The 16496-nt window shown below is 41.3% G+C and overlaps 1 protein-coding gene across 2 annotated transcripts in view; it reads left to right on the forward strand.

Moving 5' to 3' along the window:
* Positions 1-3678: 3678 nt before the first annotated feature.
* Positions 3679-16496, forward strand: part of LOC146976824 (arrestin domain-containing protein 3-like) — a 32437-nt gene continuing 19619 nt past the window's right edge. Inside the window, exons 1-5 of one of the 2 annotated variants that reach the window (XM_085792604.1) lie at positions 3679-4149; positions 9329-9410; positions 10775-10922; positions 12394-12496; positions 15315-15571. In XM_085792604.1, coding sequence (XP_085648730.1) covers positions 3867-4149; positions 9329-9410; positions 10775-10922; positions 12394-12496; positions 15315-15571 — 873 coding nt within the window. In that variant the 5' untranslated portion in view covers positions 3679-3866. The remainder of the gene's footprint in view (positions 4150-9328; positions 9411-10774; positions 10923-12393; positions 12497-15314; positions 15572-16496) is intronic. The other variant, XM_085792603.1, reaches the window with a different exon arrangement.

A 16496-nucleotide genomic window follows, 5' to 3' on the forward strand; every position in this document is an offset into this window, starting at 1 on the left:
TTTGTGCATGCATGTGAAAAAAGCGCATTTAACTCCAAATGCAGTCAGGTATGAGTTTGGGGGTTGGGGTTAGGGGGTTAACACACACTGAGTTATTGATGAGGCAACAGCTTGTACCTCTCTCTCTCTCTCTCTCTCATGCGTGTGAGGGAGCATGCAGTGCGGAGGCAGCCCCGCCCACAGCGGACAGGGAAGCGAAGTTGCCCACATCCCTGGACCCGGGATATCCATTTCAAAGGACTGGTGTTGTTATTGTGTGATGATGATATTAGATCTATGCGCTATACAAAAAAAAGTGTTCCCAAACAGTGACGATCTTTCAAGATAGGTGGGGAGTGTATGTCATAAAACATTTGTCCCGGAGCTACAGCTCCGTAATCTGCATTTAAACTATTGACACCATTAATTACCCCTCTACCTTTGAAGTTACCTGTTGTCTTGTCTTGTTGACACACATGATGCATGTGACACCGCATGATGCTTTGGGGCTGTATTGAACGTCATTACCCGAGGTTCAACTCTGAAATCAGCATTTAAACTATCAACAATATTTATTACCCCTTGACCATTGAAGTTACATAGCCGCATTGTCTTATACTTTCTGGTTACGCAGCCAACCCAGGCACAGTGCGTACATGCTGCCGCAGCAACGCTATTGCCAGAGGGGTTTAGCTCCGAAAAGTTACATATTGCATTGTCTTATATTTTAAGTTCACCTCAAGACAGATCTATTATGGCTTTTATATCATGTCTGTACTTTTACTTTTTATACAATATGTAGCTACCACTTCAAATTGTTGTAGCACATTGCGGTTGTAGTTTATTTAAAACCAAAGATAAAAAAAAAAGCACGTATGACGTATTTACAGCAAATACATTGCATAGTAGAGGTTTATTTGGTACTTTTAGTTGGCCTAGTTGCATCCCACATAGTACCACATCATTTTCAATATTAAGTGTAAGTCAACCGCAGGCTGCACTTTCAGCTGAATTTGGTTCCATTTCAGATTAAAAACCATAGAAGGGTAAAAACATACCAGGATGATGACTCTTAATGACAGATTAGAAAAATGAAATTAGTTTGTAGCAGATCAATAATCAGTATTATTGGCAGTAATAGGGGGCCCCAAAATAAAGTTTTGCCCAGGGCCCCGTGGAGGCTTGGGCCGGCCCTGGTAATAGTTATAACAACCCGGAGGCAATGAGTTTAAATGTCAACAAACTGGAATCACACCAACACAGTTCAGTTACTAACTTTAACTCTGAGTAAAGTCACATTAGAGGAAATGAGACTGAAGATTTTAAGTTGCAATCATTTGTAATTTATTTATTTTTGCTTCCTTCATAAAGTATGTTATGAGGTCATCGAGTGCACATTACAGCTGATGTAATGTTACAGTAAAGTTTGAATAGGGAACTTTTTCACACAGTTGTTCTTCCTTTCATAAGACTGGTGGCTGTAAGAACATGTGGAGACACATCCCCCCTACATTTAAATGTGTGATTATTTTAGACCTATTACGGCTTTCCTATATCATGTCTGTACTTTACTTTGACTACTTTTGAGTCCAGAATAAAGGCCATTATTATTACTATTATTGATATTATTATAGGGGATTTAATGTCACAGTAAAACGTCAAAAAACAAGCATTTTAATAGCTGTATACTGAAGACAAGCCAGAGGAAATGAGTTTAAATGTCAACAAACTGGAATCACATCACCACCACAGTTCAGTTACTAACTTTAACTCTGAGTAAAGTCACATTAGAGGAAATGAGACTGAAGATTTAAGTTGCAATCATTTGTAATTTATTTATTTTTGCTTCCTTCATAAAGTATGTTATGAGGTCATCGAGTGCACATTACAGCTGATGTAATGTTACAGTAAAGTTTGTGAACTGAATACTGAACTATTTCACACATTTGTTTTTCCTTTCATGCGACTGGTGGCTGTAAGAACATGTGGAGACACATCTCCCCCTACATGTAAATGTGTTAGCCTACTATTTTTTTAGACCTATTATGGCTTTAATACTATCATGTCTGCACTTTACTTTTACTTTTTATATGGGCTACTTTTGAGTCTCGAATAAAGGCCATTATTATAGCCTAACTATTATTAATATTAGCCTATTAGGGATTTAATGTCACAATAAAAAGTCAAAAAGTTTGTCGTCAAACTGGAATCACACCACCACAGTTCAGTTACTTGAAGTCTGAGTAAAGTCACATTAGAGGAAATGAGACTGAGTTGTAGGCTAATAATTTGAATTTTTTATTTATCTATTTATTTTTGCTTCCTCATAAAGATGTTATGAAGTCATGAGTGCACATTACAGCTGATGTAATGTTACAGTAAAGTTTGTGAACTGAATACTGAACTATTTCACACATTTGTTTTTCATAAGACTGGTGGCTGTAAGAACATGTGGAGACACATTCCCCCCTCCCTCCTCTCGTGTGTGTGTGTGTGTGTGTGTGTGTGTGTGTTTCAGGTTGTTATCCGGAGCTATAGGCTGGAGGAACGGGGCTCACGTGAGCAGCAGCAGCAGCAACAGCACACTGCAAAAACTCAAAATCTTTCCAAGAATATTTGTCTTATTTCTTGTCAAAATGTCTCATTTCTAGTCAAAACTAATCTCTTTCAACTTAAAATAAGACTCATCGCCTAAAAATTAACTTGTTTTTAGATAATCAAACTAATTTTCACTTGAAATAAGTAGAAAAATCTGCCAGTGAAAGCAAGTTTTTTGTGCTTGTAATAAGAAAGAAAAACTTGAACAGATTTTTCTACTTATTTCAAGTGAAAATCTGCTTGAAAGAAGTAAAAAGTGTCTAAAAACAAGCACTTTTAATGTGATGAGTCTTATTTTAAGTAGAATAAGATTGTTTTGAATAGAAATAAGACAAATATTCTTGGTAAGATGTTGAGTTTTTGCAGTGCAGCAGCAGCAGCAGCACACTGCAAAAAACTCAAAATCTTTCCAAGAATATTTGTCTTATTTCTTGTCAAAATGTCATTACTAGTCAAAACAAATCTCATTCTACTTAAAATAAGACTCATCACATAGTTGCTTGTTTTTAGACACTTTTTTTTTTTACTTCTTTCAAGCAGATTTTCACTCGAAATAAGTAGAAAAATCAGATAGTGGAACAAGTTTTTCTTTCTTGTTACAAGCACAAAAAACCTGCTTTCACTGGCAGATTTTTTCTACTTATTTCAAGTAAAAATCTGTTTGAAACAAGTTAAAATGATCAAAAAAACACGTTTATTTTTAGGCGATGAGTCTTATTTTACGTGGAAAGAGAATAGTTTTGACTAGAAATTAGACATTTTGACTAGAAATAAGACAAATATTCCTGGTAAGATGTTGAGTTTTTGCAGTGCAGCAGCAGCATAATAACACCGGCCGGTCTGAGTCTGGTGTGACTGTCTGTGCGCACATGCTCAGTGCTGCTCCCTCCCTCCCTATCTCTCTTTGCGCACAGACCAGAAGAAGCTTTAAAGCGCAGCGGCGGCGGCGGCTGCAGCCAGAGAGACAGAGACAGACGGGGCAGGCGCAGCAGCAGCAGCGGGAGGAGCTGAGCTGAGGCTGAAGCCGAGCTGTGAAGCTGCTGAGCTGGGCTGGGGGAAGCGGAGAGCGGCGCTGCCTGTAGCTGCGTCTCCTCCTCCACCAACAACCAACCCAACAACATGAACCGACCGAGCATATGGGAACCGAACCGGAGCGGAGCGAGCTAGGGCGCATGATGAATCTGTGACTCACAACTTCCCTTCGCTCCATAGACTCTTTCTTTTTTACATTTTTATATCATCATTTTATCACATTTCCTCCTCCATCATCATCCTCCTCTATCATCACCATGGTGCTGGCCAAAGTGCGGGGCCTGGCCGTGTACTTTGACAGCCTGCAGAGTGACAGCCAGCTGCCGGTGTTCTCCGGCGGGGAGCTGGTGTCCGGCCGCGTGGTGGTGGATGTGACCGGGGACGTGCGGGTCCGCAGTCTGGACATCGCCGCGCGCGGGGTGGCCAAAGTCCGCTGGACCGAGTCCCGCAACACGGGGGCCAACACGGCGTACACCCAGAACTACACGGAGGAGGTGGAGTACCTGCACCACTACGACACCTTGATAGGAGAGGAGCGAGGTAAGGAAAAGGAGTTCTCTAATAACAGACACACAACTGACTGATACTACACCATGCATATTAGCACTATTCTTCCTAGAGTCTAAAACATTGAGTTGAAATTGACTATTATAGCCTAGATTCTTCCATTCCAAGTCCATCAAAGGAAAAAGCAGAAAAAAAACAACTAATACTACCATCACAACACACAGATAGCCTACAATCCACTTGTACAATACAATTAAGAATCAGTAAATATATAGGCTATATACATTTACTGTGACTGTAGCCTATCAGTTGTTTTGTTTTTGTTCTGCTTTTTCCTTGATGGACTTGGAAGAATCTATAGGCTATAATAATAGTCAATTTAGACTTAATGTTTGGACTAACTAGTGCATATGTGGTGTTGTATGTATAGACTCTTAATTGTCTTGTACAAGTGGATTGTATCTGTGTGTTGTGACTGTATTAGTTGTTTTTGTTCTGCTTTTTCCTCGATGGACTTGGAAGAATCTAGGCTATAGCCTAATAGTCAATTTCGACTTAATGTTTGGACTAGCTATGCTAATGTGCTGGTGCTAATTAATAGAGATCCAATAATAAATGAAATGAAATGACACACACATCTATAGCTACACACTGGTGGTGTTGTGTTGTTGTTGTCGCAGCGTTGCGGCTCAGCTGATCGTGCAAACTTTTCACGCGGAGCTGCTGCTGCTTTATGACTATGAAGATGGGAAACTTTGTGCACACACTGCAGAGACTATAGAGCCCCCACCCCTCAACTACCCCCATACCCCTCCACTCCATCATCATCATCATCAGCCGCTGTGGTGCTGATGCAACAGCTGATGCGATACCGGCACCAACACAACACAACACTTCCAGACCCGACACCGACTCTCCTCACCACCGTTACCCGGGATTAGAGCCTCGTCGAGCGGCCGCGGCTGCAGCATCCTGCCGGTGTCACGGAGGAGAAGAGCCAGAGACAGAGAGAGAAACTAAAGTTGTATGAAACACTTCGCGTAGCTGGATAAATAAATACATAAAGAAGCAATATAAAAATCGATAGAGAAATCGAAAGCAGAGGAACAGAGGCATCGGTGGTTTTTTGGGTTTTTTATTTTTTATTTTTGTGTTGCTGTTATTGCAACACAACACAACACAACACACAACACGAGGTCACGGAGCGGAGAGATGCAGAGTTGAACATTTGTAGTGATAACATCCTGAAGTAGCGCCAGGCAGCCAACTCCCTTTGTTAGAAGCGGTTCAAACCTGTTCAGAAACTGCCAGAGACGGAGGGAGGAGGGGGAGGAGGGGAGGGGGGTGGGGGGGGGACCAGACTCACTCTGTGTGTGTGTGTGTGTGTGTGTAGTAGAGAGAGTGTGTAGTGTGTAGAGTATGTGTCTATCTCAGCTGCTGCTTTAAGCCTCACAGCAACACTTCTTATGTTGTGTTGTTGCTGCTGTTGTTGTAAAACTGTTGTAAAACAGTAAAGGGACAGTCTGTGACGTCGCTGCTCTGGGATCAGCTGCTGGTCAAATGTGGGTCAGACAGTCACAGTCAGGCAGCGACATCATCAGTGACCTCACACACACACACTGTTCACACACTGTTCACACACACATTATGAAGCTGTAGTCGTCTCTCTGTGACATGATGATGGGATGGAAACGACCACATCTGGATGAAACGTCGTCGTCGCCTCGGGAGCTTTTTTTTACTCCGTCACACTGTTGTTGTTACTTCCTCAGCAGACGGAGTTGACTCGGTTCAGCTGTTGTTAGGAAATTTGTAAAAAGAAGAAAAACTTTATTGACATTCACATTCATGAGAGATGTGAGAGTTATTGGCACTGAAATATTTACAATAACTAATTATTTTATCAATAATTTCACAGTTTACTCAATAAAACAACGAGGCAACATGTGTAAACTTCTTGTTTAGATGTGTGGTGTATTATACACCTTAACTTTCTTACTTTAATATCTTGTATTATTTCATGTTCTTCTTTGTATGTGTGCCTTGTTTGGAACTGAAGGAATACCACAGATGTTTTTCCTTAACCAAAAAAATAACATGTTAGATGAAATAACTTCAATTTTATATAAAAGTTGTGATAAAGAAAGTTCATTTTATGAGTTTATTATAGCAATAAAACATGAATAAAAGCTAAAACTGAGCTAAAAGGAGGAAGATCATTCACGAGACGTGGTGGTTGAAAGCTCCAGAAACAGTTTTTGTTTTGATCAACTGTCAATTGTTTCCATGGCGACGACGACTAAACCTCAAACACTGACGATGAGGATGATGATGGAGCTGGAGTTTTATTTTGAAAGAATCATGATCAGAATGTATCATATGGCCTCTTTCAATGTGTGTGTGTGTGTGTGTGCGTATATGTGTGTGCGTGTGTGTGCATATGTGTGTGTGTGTGTGTGTGTGTGTGTGCGTATGTGTGTGTATCTGGAGTTCACTGATAGTGTACAACACACACAACACACCACACCACATGGCTGTGTAACTAAATGTGGGCAGGGGCCTGTCACAGCCGAGCCGAGCCTGAGGGAGAGCAGCCAATCAGAGCGCAGCCTTGTGAATTCATGTCAGGGTGCGTCGGCCAATCAGAGGCCGAGCTGCGATGCATGCGTTGGAGTTTCCAGCTGAAGGAAGCTGCTCAGTCTGGTTCATACCGGTCTGCTCCTGCTCTCTCGCTGCTCTGCTGCTGCTGCTGCTGCTGCTCGCCTCTCTCTGTAGCCGGTCACACACACACACACACACACACACACACACACACACACACACACACACACACACACACACACACACACACACACATATGCATGCAGGCTGTTTATGACAGCTCTCACGCACACACACAGACACACACACACACACACAGAGACAGATGATTGGTGCTGAGGTGGCAGCACTAGTAGCAGGAAGAAGAAGAAGCCGAGTTCATAGACGTTTAAAACACAAACAATAACAGAAGGAGAAATGAGGAAGTGAAGTGTTCTTTCTGCTCGCTACTACGCCCTGTTGTACACACACACACACACACACACACACACACACACACACATTGGCACGCACACACACTGAGGCTGTTCTGTTCCGTTCAGACAGTGAAGGATTGTGGGTCAAATGTTCAAGTCACATTTTCTAAAAGTGTCACGACTCAAGTTTCTTTTCTCGACGTCAACCAACAGTAACCGGTCGATACGTAACATAACGTGCTTTATTTCAAAAAGAAGTTGTACAGTATCAATTCCTTATCATATGCACTGCAAAAACTCAAAATCTTACCAAGAATAGACTATTTGTCTTATTTCTATAGTCAAAATGTCATTTCTAGTCAAGACAAATCAAATTATACTTAAAATAAGACTCATCACATTAAAAAGCAGCTTGTTTTTAGACACTTTTTTTTACTTCTTTCAAGCAGATTTTCACTTGAAATAAGTAGAAAAATCTGATAGTGGAGTGAGTTTTTCTTTCTTATTCCTTTCACTGGCAGATTGTTCTACTTATTTCAAGTGAAAATGTGTTTGAAACAAGTGAAATTATCTAAAAACAAATTGATTTTTAGGTGATGAGTCTTATTTTAAGTGGAAAGAGATTAGTTTTGACTAGAAATGAGACAAATATTCTTGGAAAGATTTTGAATTTTTGCAGTGTGTAATCACTTATTGGAATAACTTCATAAACAACCTTGACTGGAAAAAAAGATCTGGAACTTACCAGCTACAGTAGATAATATATGATAAATAATAAAGTAAAAGAAGTATCCTATAGATCCTACATGTCTGTAATTTGAGATTTTTCCCTTTGTTTTGAAAATGTTACTGTTTAGTTTCACTGTCTTTCCATTTACCAAAGTTCGACAATATTACATCATTAACCTTGTTATCCTTTTAGCCAAATGGCGCATTCATAAATGTCAATACACAAATCAAAATCCTTCTTTTCTTACGTTTAAGAACGAAGTCAAACAGTATATAAAGTATATTATATAGTATATATTAAAAAAAACGACTCAAGTTTCTTTTCTCGACGTCAACCAACAGTAACCGGTCGATATGTAACGTAACAGGCTTTATTTCAAAAAGAAGTTGTATCAATATTGTGTAATCACTTATTGGAATAACTTAATAAACAACCTTGACTGGAAAAAAAGGTCTCGAACTTACCAGCTACACTAGATATATGATAAATAATAAAGTGAAAGAAAAGTATCCTTCAAAATAACCCACAGAATTTACCCTTCTAAAGTCTTTTTTTCACAATGTTTACAAAATGTTTCCGACACAAGTTGCTCTTTTTGTATGGGATGCCCTGAAGATGTCTTCCACCAGTTTCTGGGTAGATGTCTGTCATTTGATTTCCTTTTCTATTGAGCCAGATTTTTCCCTTTGTTTTGAAAATGTACTGTTTGGCTTCACTGTCTTTCCATTTACCAAACCTTATTATCCTTTTAGCCAAATGGCACATTCATAAATGTAGACTAGATACACAAATCAAAATCCTTCTTTTCTTACATTTAAGAAGGAAGTCAAACAGTATATTAAAACTATTGTAAAATCTAATAACATAAAAGCTATCAAGACCTTGAACCTATGTGCTCTCTACAATGTCTTTTTATAATGCAATCTGTAAAAAATGCCCTTATGTATGTAACCCCCTGGCGGTAGTCTTTGTTGCTGTGTTGAATTGTATTGTTTTGCACAATTCTTAATAAAGTTTTGTTAAAAAAAACTAAAAAAAAAAACTACTGAAGTTTCTTCTTCTTTTTGAGGTTGTGTAGCTGTGTTTGTCTCTGACGCACACTCAACGTGTTCCTGTTTGTTTTCCTGCTGCTGCACACTCAGCAGAAAATAAAAACAAACCTGATGTTAATGTCGAAGCTGGTACCTGAACGCATCACTCACTCACTCTGCTGTGTTGCTGTTTATTTCTGGATGAATCGACTTTAAAATGTCAGAGAATGATTCACAACATAAAGAAACGTCAAAATCTTCATGTTGTTATGTTTTTAAATGTTTTAACGTAGGAAAAAAAGCAGTAAAATGTTAATAAGTTCATATTTTCAGCTCTGTTTCATGTGAAAGTTCAATTTAAAGTTTGTTTTTAACGACATTTGACCACAGATCCTCTCTGACCTAACCTTATTTTCTTTCTCTGTGTGTTTCAGACGAGGACGGTCCGGAGGAGGGTCTGACGGTTCTGCACGCCGGCGTTCACGAGTTCGCCTTCAGCTTCAACCTGCCTCAGATGTGAGTACAGAGACTCTGTTTCTGTTTAATCACATGATAAATTCATTTTGAATCACATGTTTTTTAATTTAAATTCACCTTTTTATTGACATTCTGCAACAAATGTGACACAAAGCCGACACATATTCAGTGATTAGTCAAAGAGCATCGGCATGAACGTCCTTTTTCTAGTCATAAGAAAACATGAAATAGATATAAACATAACAAAAACATGAACTTGATCACATATAAATATGTTAATTTCCTGTGCAGTGAAGTACACTGTAAAAACTCTAAATCTTACCAAGAATATTTGTCTTATTTCTAGTCAAAATGCCATTTCTAGTCAAAACAAATCTAATTCTACTTAAAATAAGACTCATCACATTAAAAAGTAGCTTGTTTTTAGACACTTTTTACTTCTTTCAAGCAGATTTTCACTTGAAATAAGTAGAAAAATCTGATAGTGGAGCATGTTTTACAAGCACAGAAAACTTCTGGCAGATTTTTCTACTTATTTCAATTGAAGATTTGTTTGAAACAAGTGAAAATTACCTAAAAACAAGTTAATTTTGCAGTTAAGGGTGCAATGCAGAAACTAAAAAGCTTACCAAGAATATTTGTCTTATTTCTAGTCAAAACAATCTCATTCTACTTAAAATAAGACTCATCACATTAAAAAGCAGCTTGTTTTTAGACACTTTTTACTTCTTTCAAGCATATTCTTTTTACTTTAAATAAGTAGAAAAATCTGATAGTGGAGCAAGTTTTTCTTTCTTATACAAGCACAAAAAAACTTCCTTTCACTGGCAGATTTTTCTACTTATTTCAATTGAAGATGTGTTTGAAACAAGTGAAAATGATCTAAAAACAAGTTAATTTTTAAGGCGATGAGTCTTTTTTTAAGTGGAAAGAGATTAGTTTTGTCTAGAAATGACATTTTGACAAGAAATAAGACAAATATTATATATAAATATATAAATAAGTAGAAAAATCTGATTTTTCTTTCTTATTACAAGCACAAAAAACTTGCTTTCACTGTTAAGTACGTTTTTCTACTTATTTCAACTGAAGATTTGTTTGAAACAAGTGAAAATTACCTAAAAACAAGTTAATTTTTAGGTGATGAGTCTTATTTTAAGTGGAAAGAGATTAGTTTTGACTAGAAATGAGACATTTTGACAAGAAATAAGACAAATATTCTTGAGTTTTTGCAGTGTAGTGACTCTCACTGTGACACTTCAGGTCCATGAATCTGAACTCACACAGACAACACACACACTCTAGTCTGCAGCCACATGACATAACCACAGACAAGCCACACTTCCTGACCCTCTGTCTCCCCCCCCCTCCTCCCCTCTCCCCCCTCTGCCCCCCCCCATCAGGGCTCTGGCCACGTCCTTCGAGGGGAAGCACGGCAGCGTGAGGTACTGGGTGAAAGCTGAACTGCACCGTCCGTGGCTGCGCCCGGTCAAGACCAAGAAAGAGTTCATTGTGTTCGAGCACATCGACATCAACACACCACTGCTGCTGGTACGCACGCACACACACACACACACACACATACACTGAACACACACTCTGCACACGCTGAACACACACTCTGCACACACTGAACACACACACTCTGCACACGTCGCCACCAGAGGAATCGCTGACATTTTGGGAAAACCTTTTCTTTCTGGTTCAGAGTTAGACGAGCCGCGCTGTGACCTTATGGCAGATATGTAGCTTAGCTTAGCATAAACACTGGAGACGGGTGCAAACTGTTAGCGCTGGCTGGGTGCTGCGGTAACACAATCCACCTGTTACACAACCAGCACGCACACACACACACACACACACACACACACACACACTGACAGACACACACACACATTCATCTTATTGATGGTGACATCTCGGCCGGTTACAGTCGGATCAGACTCAGACGGTGATGAACACGACGTCCACACGTTTGATATTTATATTTATGACGCGTGGAAAAAATTACACACACGTACTGTAGTAGGCTACACACACACATACATGTATCCTATCCTACTCTCTTCTCCTCTTCCCTTCTTCTCTTCCTACTCTTCTCTTCCTCCTTCCTCCTCCTCCTTCCTCCTCCTCTTCCTCCTCTTCCTCCTTTTCTTCCTCCTTCCTCCTCCTCTTCCTTCTTCTCTTCCTACTCTTTCTCCTCCTCCTCCTCCTCCTTCTCCCTCTCTTTCTACTCTCTTCTCCTCTTCCTCCTTTTCTTCCTCCTCCTTCCTCCTCTTCCTTCTTCTCTTCCTACTCTTCTCTTCTTCCTCTCCTCTTCCTCCCCCTCCTCCTTCTCCCTCTCTTTCTACTCTCTTCTCCTCTTCCTCCTTTTCTTCCTCCTCCTCCTCCTCCTTCCTCCTCCTCTTCCTCCTCTACCTCCTCTTCTTCCTCCTCTTCCTCCTTTTCTTCCTCCTCTTCCTTCTTCTCTTCCTACTCTTTCTCCTCCTCCTTCTCCCTCTCTTTCTACTCTCTTCTCCTCTTCCTCCTTTTCTTCCTCCTCCTCCTCTTCCTCCTCTACCTCCTCTTCTTCCTCTTCTTCCTCCTTCCTCCTCCTCTTCCTTCTTCTCTTCCTACTCTCCTCTTTCTCCTTTTCCTCCTCCTCCTCTCTTTCTCCTTCTATTCCTACTCTCTTCTTCTCCTCTTCCTCTTCCTCCTCTTCCTTCTCCCTCTCCTCTCCTCTCCCTCCTCCTCCTCTTCCTACTCTCCTCCTCTCCCCTCCTCCTCATTCTCCTCTCCCTCCTCCTCCTCTTTCTCCTTCTCTTGCTCCTCTCTCCTCCAAACTCACTGACACACGATAAAGTTCAAACAGTAAAACTTTATCCAGTAAATAACAAATGTTCCATAGAATCTGGAGTATCTGGAGGAGTATCTGTTAATGTGAAAGTTGAGGTGTATCAATAAAGTTGGTTGATGCCGTGTGTGGATGCTAAGCTAAGCTAAGCTAACATGCTAACAGCTGTTGTTGTGATGGTGCGTTCAGGCTCCTCAGGTCGGGACCAAGGAGAAAACTCTGTGCTGCTGGTTCTGCGCCTCCGGTCCCATTTCCCTCAGCGCCAAGATCGAGAGGAAGGGATACACCCCCGGTCAGTTTACTCCTCTTTCTCCTCCTCCTCCTCCTCCTCCTCTTCCTCTTTCTCCTCTACCTCCTCTTCCTCCTCTTCTTCCTCCTCTTTCTCCTCAGTCAGTCAGTCAGAAAATGTATCGCCATGTCAACCAGTGACAAGGAATTTGTCTTGGTTTGCTCTCTAATATAATAGACAAACAAATAGGGAGGCGCCATCTTGGATTGGATAACCAAGATGGATAGAACCAATCCTTCTCCTCCTTTTCTTCCTCTCTCCTCCTCGTCCTCTCTCCTTCTCCTCCTCTTTCTCCTTCTTCCTCCTCTCTCCTTCTCCTTCTTCCTTTTCCTCCTCCTCCTTCTCTTTCTCCCCGTCCTCTTCCTCTTGCTCCTCCTCCCTCTCCGCCTCATTTTCCTACTCTCTTCATCTCCTCCTCCTCCTCTTTCTCCTTCTATTCCTACTCTCTTCATCTCCTCCTCCTCCTTCCTCTTCCTCCTTCTCCTCCTTCCTTTTTCTCTTCCTCCTCTTCTCTTCTTCCTCTCCTCTTCCTCCTCCTCCTTTTTCTCCTTCTCTTCCTACTCTCTTTTCCTCCTCCTTTTTCTCCTCTTTTTTCTCCTCCTCCTCCTCTTCCTTCTCTCTCCTCCACTTCCTCCTCCTTTTCCCATCCTCCTCATTCTCCCTCTCCTCTCCCTCCTCCTCCTCTTTCTCCTTCTCTCGCTCCTCTCTCCTCCTCCTCTTCCTACTCTCTTCTTCTCCTTTTCCTCTCTCCTCCTCCTCTTCCTTCTTTCTCCTCTTTTTCCTTCTATTCCTCCTCCTCCTCTCTCACCTCCTCCTCCCTTGTTGAGATCTAATGTCAATAAAGAATCCTAACCTTTGAAAACAGGGAGTCTTCTGGGCATGACAACATCCAGCAGCCCCGTCCTCCTCCTCCCCCCTTACTCCTCCTTCTCTTTCTCCTCATCCCCTTCCTCTTCTTCCTCCTAATCCTCTCTCCTTCTATTTCTCCTTCTCTTGTTTCTCCTCCTTCTCCACCTCCTTTTCCTACTCTCTTCTCCTCTTCCTCTCCTCTGTCCTTTCCTCCTCTTCCTCCTCCTTCTTCTTTCTCCTCCTTTTCTTTCTCTCTCCTCCTCCTCCCTCTCCTCTCCTCTCTCCTTCTCTTCCCCCCTCCTCCCTTGTTGAGATGTAACTTCCAATATCAATATGGACTTCTCCTCCTTCCTTTCTCTCTTCCTCCTCTTCTCTTCTTCCTCTCCTCTTCCTCCTCCTCCTTTTTTTCCCTCTCTTCCTACTCTCTTCTCCTCCTCCTCTTTCTTCTCTTTTTTCTCCTCCACTTCCTCCTCCTTCTCCCTCTTCCTCCTCTTTCTCCTTCTCTCGCTCCTCTCTCCTCCTCCTCTTCCTCCTCTTCTTCCTCCTCTGTCCCCTCCTCTCTCCTTCTCCTCCTTTTCTTCTTCTCTCCTCCTCCTCCTCTTCCTCCTGCTCCTCCTCTTCTGTCTTCCTCCCTTCTTCCACCTTTTTCCTCCTCCTCTCTCCTTCTCCTCCTCTTCCTCCTCCTCCTCCTCTCCTCTCCCTCCTCCTCCTCTTTCTCCTTCTCTTCCTACTCTCTTCTCCTCCTCCTCTTCTTCTTCCTCCTCTCCTCTCCCTCCTCCTCCTCCCTTGTTCTACTGTCAACTCTTTCTTCTTCAACATCCAGCAGCCCCGTCCTCCTCCTCCCCCCACCTCCTCCCCCCTTACTCCCCCCCCTCTTCCTCTTCCTCCTCTTTCTCTTTCTCTTTCTCCTCTTCTCTCTTCCTCCTCTTCCTCTTCCTCCTTCCTCCTCTTCTTCCTCCTCTTTCTCCTCAGTCAGTCAGTCTTTCGCCATGTCTCCTCCTTCTCTTCTTCTTCCTCTCTCCTCCTCTTCCTTCTTCCTCCTCGTCCTCTCTCCTTCTTCTCCTCTTCCTCCTTCCTCCTCTTCCTCCTTTCTTCCTCTTCCTCCTCTTCTTCTTCCTCCTCCTCCTTCCTCCTCCTTTTCCTCCTCCTCCTCTTTCTCCCTCTCTTTCTCTTCTCTTCTCTTCTCTTCTCCTCTTCCTCCTTTTCTTCCTCCTCCTCTTCCTTGTTCTCTTCCTACTCTCATCTTCTTCCTCTCCTCTTCCTCCTATTTCTCCTCTTACTCTTCCTCCGTTTCTTCCTCATTTTCTTCCTCCACTTCCTCCTCCTTCTCCCTCTTCCTCCTCTTTCTCCTTCTCTCGCTCCTCTCTCCTCCTCCTCTTCCTCCTCTTCTTCCTCCTCTCTCCTTCTCCTCCTTTTCTTCTTCTCTCCTCCTCCTCTTCCTCCTGCTCCTCCTCTTCTGTCTTCCTCCTCTTCCTCCCTTCTTCCACCTTTTTCTCCTCCTCTCTCCTTCTCCTCCTCCTCCTCCTATCCTCTGTCCTTTCCTCCTCCTCTTCCTCCTCCTTCTTCTTTCTCCTCCTTTTCTTTCTCTCTCCTCCTCCTTCTCTCTCCTCCTCCTTGAGAGAGAGACCTGGCCAAGAATGACAGCACATAGTTTCAACACATAGTCACATTAATTAAAAACACAAAACAAACGAACAAACAAAACAAAAAAACAATTGAATTTTCAAAATTAGTTAAAAGAATTTACAAGATTAGTCAAACATTTGCACTCCTGAAGCCTGGATGTGATGGAATTTATCATGGACTTGAATACATTCAGAGATACCAGACTTTGGAGTTTGAGCTCTGACTGCAAACTCCTCCCCCCCCACCTCCCTCCACCGCCTCCCCCCACCTCCTCCTGACTCCCGTCACTCACCTGGTCTCTCTCCCTCAGTCTGACAGACTGATGTGTCTTCTCCTCCTCCTCTAGGCGAGTCCATCCAGATCTTTGCGGAGGTGGAGAACTGCTCGTCGCGGGTGGTGGTGCCGAAGGCGGCGCTCTACCAGACCCAGACCTTCTTCGCCAAGGGCAAAGGGAAGCAGATCCAGCAGCTGGTGTCCAACCTGCGGGGCGAGCCGCTGCCCCAGGGCAAGAGCCAGAGCTGGGAGGGCAAACAGCTGAAGATACCCCCGGTGTCCCCCTCCATCCTCGACTGCCCCATCATCAGGGTCGAGTACGCGCTCGTGGTGAGTCGTCGACCAACTCCATTCATCTGCTATATAACACAGATTCTTATATGAAACTTCCAAAGTTTATCAGTTAAATTAAGACAATTCTTTTTTTTATTACAAGTTTTGTCAAATTTTATGTTTAAATATGTAAATGAGGCAATATTAATATCAATATAATTTAAATACTCAGGACTAATTATGTACTGTATTAATACACAAGTTAACTATGAATAAGTCACTAATTATTAACCAATAACACATTATTATAACTCTTTTAGTAACCTAATGTAATACTTATAACCTGGAAACTAATAACCTGTTAATAACATACTAATAACCAACTAATAATATACAAATAAACTTTGAAAGACTCACTAATTATTAACCAATAACATATTATTTACAGTGTAACTCTTTTAGTAACCTAATGTAATACTTATAACCTGGAGGGTAAAAACCTGTTAATAACCAACCGATAATATACAAATAAACTATGAATAACTAACTAATAACACATTATTGTAACTATCTTAGTAACCTAATGTAATATTTAGAACCTGATGTGAAATACCTCATAATAACATACCAAGCGATTTGTAATATACAAATAAACCATGAATAATTCACTAATAATTTACTTATAACTCTTTTATTATTTATAACCTAGAGACTAATATAACCTGTTAATAACACACTAATAACCAACTAATAATATACAAATAAACTATAGTTAAACAATTACACATCATTTATAACTTTCAAAAACCTGCTAATCTAATACTTATAACCTGACAAGAAAAAAATGTGTTCATAACTCACTAATAACTGATTTGTAATATACAAATAAACTATGAATAACTCACTAATAATTAACCAATAACACATTATTTATTACTCTTTTAGTAACTTAATGTAATACTTATAACCTGGAAACTAATAA

This window comes from Trachurus japonicus, chromosome 12, assembly GCF_045865225.1.
Source record: "Trachurus japonicus isolate A0001 chromosome 12, Traja_1.0".
Taxonomy (NCBI): domain Eukaryota; kingdom Metazoa; phylum Chordata; class Actinopteri; order Carangiformes; family Carangidae; genus Trachurus; species Trachurus japonicus.